Source organism: Cupressus sempervirens, chromosome 2 (assembly GCF_028749045.1).
Source record: "Cupressus sempervirens isolate cs-2001-9-10 chromosome 2, ASM2874904v1, whole genome shotgun sequence".
NCBI lineage: Eukaryota > Viridiplantae > Streptophyta > Pinopsida > Cupressales > Cupressaceae > Cupressus > Cupressus sempervirens.
In genome coordinates, this window is record NC_143119.1 from 621,145,623 (window position 1) to 621,151,622 (window position 6,000).

General features: G+C 34.8%; 1 protein-coding gene across 1 annotated transcript in view; it reads left to right on the forward strand.

Moving 5' to 3' along the window:
* LOC149574908 (potassium transporter 2-like) overlaps nucleotides 1–1,970 on the forward strand; it is a 72,846-nt gene extending 70,876 nt beyond the window's left edge. Inside the window, exons 6-9 of the mRNA XM_089814756.1 lie at nucleotides 23–75; nucleotides 201–324; nucleotides 437–691; nucleotides 828–1,970. Of these exons, the coding sequence (XP_089670882.1) occupies nucleotides 23–75; nucleotides 201–324; nucleotides 437–691; nucleotides 828–1,906 (1,511 nt within the window). The 3' untranslated portion in view covers nucleotides 1,907–1,970. The remainder of the gene's footprint in view (nucleotides 1–22; nucleotides 76–200; nucleotides 325–436; nucleotides 692–827) is intronic.
* The last annotated feature ends 4,030 nt before the right edge of the window (nucleotides 1,971–6,000 follow it).

The window sequence follows — 6,000 nt, forward strand, 5'->3', positions numbered from 1 at the left end:
AGAAACTGTCTGTTTTGTTCAGGATCAGAGGCAATGTTTGCAGATTTAGGGCACTTTTCTCAGCTGTCAATCCAGGTACAGGACAAATCCCATCTCTAATATAAGAGCCTTTCCATTTATTTTCTGAGATTCAAATTAGGTTTGCAGCAAATTGGTAAACAATAGTGAGAGACATTCGGGTACTTTTCATTTTGCTGCAGATGGCTTTCACTATTATGATCTATCCTTCTCTAGTTCTAGTTTACATGGGTCAAGCAGCATACTTATCACAGAATCATGACTTTGATGGTCATCACCGAATTGGGTTTTATAAGTCTGTGCCAGGTAATGCTTTTGTGTGAAATACCTATAATATGAATTAGCTATGTGCTCTTTCACATGCTTTTCTAACTATTGTTTACCAATCTATATCAATATACTCAATTTACCATTGCAGAACGTGTAAGAGCACCTATAATAGCAGTAGCAATGGCTACATCAGTGGTTGCAAGCCAAGCAATGATTACAGGCACATTTTCAATCGTTAATCAAGCGTTGGCACTTGGTTATTTTCCTAGGGTGAAGGTGGTGCACACATCAGATAAAATACACGGGAGAGTTTATATTCCTGAAATCAACTGGATCCTAATGATTCTATGCCTTGCAGTAACTTTTGGATTCAGGGATGTCAAGTCTTTGGGAAATGCAACTGGTATGTTCCTTCTAGATTCTTTAACTAGTTTGTTTATTCCATATTATTTTGCACTTTTGGGAAATTGATGATTTTACGGTGTAAAAAACTTTGGGTTCTTGGAGTTTGTAATATCTGTAAAATCCCTTGGATGCAGGCCTGGCAGTCATCGTTGTTATGCTGGTCACAACCTTTTTCATGTCATTGATAATAATATTGTGCTGGCATAGGAGTTTCCTTTTAGCATTATGCTTTCTTGTTGTCTTTGGATTCATTGAATCTCTGTACTTTTCAGCCTCTCTTGTAAAATTTAGAGAGGGGGCTTGGGTGCCACTGGTTTTATCTTTGATCCTCATGATGATCATGTATGCTTGGCACTATGGAACCCTCAAGAAGTATGAATTTGATTTGCAGAATAAGGTATCTGTAAATTGGATTGCAAGTCTTAATCCCAGCCTAGAGGTGGCACGTGTTCGTGGGATAGGACTTATGTACACAGAACTTGTCAGTGGAATACCTGCAATTTTTTCTCATTTTGTAACAAATATGTCAGCATACCATCAGATTCTTGTCTTTGTATGTGTCAAGTCACTGCCAGTACCATATGTTCCAACAGAGGAACGGTATCTTATCGGGCGTGTTGGGCCAAAAGAGTTGAGATTATACAGATGTATTGTTAGATATGGATATCGTGATACTCGGAAGGACACTGATGATTTTGAAGATCAACTTATCTACAACCTTGGCGAATTCATTTGTTCAGGAAAAAGTTTTCCTGACAGTTCACCAGAAGAAAAGATGACTGTTATGGGCACACCTTTGTGGTCTGGGAATGGCATTGATACTGCTGCGAGTTGTGATTCAATAGAAAGCTCACATTCCGCTACAGTGTCATATGTTAGGTCAGCACCAACTATTCAAAACATCCAAGAAATAGAACCTTTTTCACCTTATCAAGCTCGGAGAAGAAAAGTTAGGTTTCTATTACCTAGCAGGCCTGAAACAGATCATGTTTTAAGAGCTGAACTAGAAGAACTTGTGGATGCAAAAGAATCTGGAACTGCCTTTATACTCGCACATTCTGACGTGCAAGCAAGAAAAGGTTCAAGTATTCTCAAGACAATTGGGATTAATTTTGTGTACAACTTTCTCAAAAATAATTGTAGGGAGTCAACATTGGCATTGGGTGTGCCACATGTTGCACTTCTGAAAGTTGGTATGGTTTACACTGTCTGAGTTGTGACCTTTGTATTGAAATCAACTACATTCGAATAAGATTCAATAATTATGTTAAAAGAAATCATTTCTTTTAATGGGAGCATGATTGATTTATCTCTGCCTAGTGTCCACTCCATTAGTTGCATTATTTTTCGCAAGCGAATATCTAGTAACAGTAGTGTAATGTTCCTGGAAGAGTCACCTGATTTGAAGTCAGCAATTACATGTTTAAGAGTAAAAAGTAATACTTAACTCATGATTGCCATTGATAACCTGTCTTTTCTAGGTTCTACTTGGTAACCACAAAACAGAAAGTATAGCTTTAAGGCATACGTTGAATTTCAAAGTGTTCTATTGAGGTATTTGCTTCCAAATCAAGACCATGGAAGCATTTCAATCCCATTGACATATTTCCTAGCATCTCCAACTATGCTTAGTATGTTAGCACTTGAATTTGACAGTGTTGTATCAAGCTAATTTGGTGCAAGAGCACCCAGGTGGACCGGTGATCAACACCAACCAAAAATATTTTTAGTTCGTTTTCTTCAGTTTCTATTTAATTTGGCATATTGGCATTGGCATCTCTCAGCCAATATTTGCAACTATCTCCATGATTCAACCGATATAACAAAAGAATTAGATATAAAGCAATTGAGTGCCAAACATAGAATCATAATGAGAACTGTTTGTGTGATATCCCCATATTAAAATAGAATTTAAATTTAATAATAAACTAGTATAATATCTTAAATTAATCTATAATATCCATTACAAAATAATTATAATTTAATTTAGTACATTTAAAATTATTTATATTTCCTTATCTCCATTTATTTAGTTTTTTATTAACTTGAGTTTTTTATTTTAATTTTTTTAAAAATGGATGATTTATATCTCCGAATATTATAATTTAAACAAATATTTTATGTGGTATTTATTATATTATTTTAAAAGTATATTCTATTTATAATAAGATTTAAACTTTTTACATGTAGATGGTTGTCAAATTTAACCTAGAAGAATAAACGTTAACATTAACACACTCACACCATAAAAAAATGAATTAATAAAAGAATAAACAATAATAAATTCTCATGTAATTTATTATTAAATATATTATAAATGTATTAAGAAAGAAAGTTAATGTATAATACAATATTATTTTATGATCCAATATAATATCATCATTAACTATTAATATAATAATATGATGTACTATTATTAAAATAAATAATAATATTATAATATAAAATAAAGAAGTGATATCGAATAAATAAATATAAAATCTAAAAGACATAGAAAGTTAAAGTGTGTGTGTGTATATATATATATATATTACAAACTATTCAAGATTAGTAGTTTTTCTATTGTGCAAGTACACAGAGTTATTGAGAAGGCCTTCTCCATGAGTGGAAGGTTGCCCTTTATGGTTCATCATTAATTACAACATTTACTTCACTTGGTCCTTTGTTTTATGGGATGCTTATTGCCCAGTGATGGGCAAAAGAAACAAATAGAACAATAACAGAAGGCGGTGGAGACCATATCATTCAAGTAAACACCTAACACATCAACCCTGCAATCTATCCCAAATAGAGTAAGGTTCTACTAGCAATCCAAGGGATCCAACCATGCTCAATAGGGGTCAATTGGAGGTAAGAATCTCTCTACCGATGCTTTCACTATTAAACCTAATTTACAAATGGTCTTAGCTATAGACAAAGAAGTGTACATTATGGAATATTGTCATATTTTTAGCGGCCCAAGAAGTATCAAAGCTTCTTTCTCGTAACATTTTGAAGGAATGGTTGTATGATGTATGGGCTAATTGATTGGGTCTCAATTTACTTATTTTCATATGTTGCATAAGGGTTTGTTTTTAATTTTTTTAACCAACCCTGATTGTCAAAAATAATTATCGAGAGGCAATTTGGGAGGACCGGTCCCTATAATTTTATGGCTATCTCATGGTCTCTTGAGGCCATCCAAAAAGAAATTATGGCCCTTTCTTACCCTTGTTGGCTAACTATTGGCAATCTACATCCTTTTCTCTGGAATCTAGTCCCCAATGCCCTAGAACCCATGGGTAGTTTTATTTGGATTGACAAGATCGACCATTTGCTTCCACACATTGGCGCTAGGGTTATTTCTTTGAATCTTGGGTTTGACCTACCAAATGAAGTTCACTTTGATCTGGAAAACCAACTTATTTCTTGTCTTGTTACTTTTCATGGCAATATTAATGTGTGTTTTTTTATCTACAAAGGAAGGCCATTTGAGATACTCACACCCCTTGATTAAAAAGAAACCCTTCTTTAACCCTAAACCTATTTGGAGCAATAATGAAACATCTTCTAAGAAAAAAATAAATTGGCCACATTCCCAATACAGAGCATCACATTGATGCCTCTCCTCCATCTAATAACGCCAATCTCTTTTACTCTCATGCCATTTGCAACAATCTATATCAAATCAAGGTGGATTTCTCTAGTTGAGCAGAAATCCATGTTTTTAACAAAGATATCTTCTAGGAATGAAGAACTTACCTAAAGTTTCTTCTCTAAATTTTAGCCTTGAGTCCCAAGTGCCTTACCCTAAACATAGAACTAGAAATGCCTAGTGACTAGCACTTGAAAAGATTGGAAGGATCTCAAATTCTAAGATTAGATCCAACTTTTTCTATGATATGGTTGTTCTTCCCCTCAAATTCCCTCTAAGGATCAGGAATATCCTAAGAATGCCATCATTTCCCCCTCCCTTGTGGATAAGGATGTTACTATGGATGGGAATTCTCCTTTGGGTTCTAATCCTCTAGATGGGCTTGGGGTTAGGGGTGAGGAGCAAGGTTGTGGTCCTGATGCTAGAGCATATAGTAATGGATTGGAACCCCTTAAAAAAGCTTATGATCTAAATGATAAATTCTCTAACTTTACCATTGTGGTGATCCCGACTCCCCCTCTTCCCCTCCCCCTCCTCTCCCCAAGCCATGCTCTTTTGTTGTTCCCAAAATTGCCACTCATTCCCTTGGTACCATCATGATTTATGAGGGAAAGAAGAATGTGGGTTCTCAATAGAAATTTGATGGAGAGAAATTGGAGGAAGGAAATATTAAGGAATTGGCTATTGTTCCTTCAAACCAACTCAAGAGGTTCTTGACGTCTTTTTTCCAGTGCCCAGAAGAAAAAAAGGAGGCTTAAGACCAAGAAAGTAGTTAAGGTCTTGGAGACTATTACCAAGAACAAGAGAGGGAGGCCAACATGCTCCTTTAATTTCAATAAACTACCAAACATCTTAGACATCATCTCCCTAGTTGTTATAGGAGCTACAAGGCCCTAATGGAAATTGCCAATTAATGTTTCTAATGGAAGTAAAATGTGCATCATGGAACGTTAGAGGCATAGAGTCTCCTAATAAAAAAAATCATTTAGAGGTTTCTTATGATAATGAATAGAGAAATTGGTATACACACGCTTAAGGAGATAAAAGCAGTTGGATTCACTTTGGAAGTATGTCTAAAATGCTTATGGAAATGAATGCTTTTATACCCTGCATCAAAACAAAAAGGTGATGTTGCAATCTTGGTTGACCTCAGATGGAGTAAACACATCTCTAGATGAGGTTGCTCACCTTGCCATAGATTTGTCTGTATTATCTATAATATCAATAAAGAGAATTTGGAATATGTAATAATTATGTAGTGAATGACCACAAGAAAGGATAAACCTGTGGAAATGGATGTTCAATTTGGAAGATGTCCCTTAGATCCTGGGGGGTGACTTCATTATGATTGAGTCACCTCAAGATAAAGATGCAATATGATTGGAAGGAAGGTGAGAATATTTTCTAGTACAAAATGATTAAGAAACACAATATTTTTGACCCTTTTGCAAGAAATAAATATAACAAGGGCAATTAGCATGCATGGTTAATTTGTCAACAAGGTCATAAAAGGGTTTGTTATAGGCTTGACATGTTTTATGTTAATAGAGATGTTTTTAGCTTCAAAAAAGACAATGGTAGGGTTTGTTCAAAGTAATTGCATACTCCCTATCTTATCACTATCAAATTCCTTATAATGTCTTCCAAATAGAAAAATCCATAGTTGACATAGA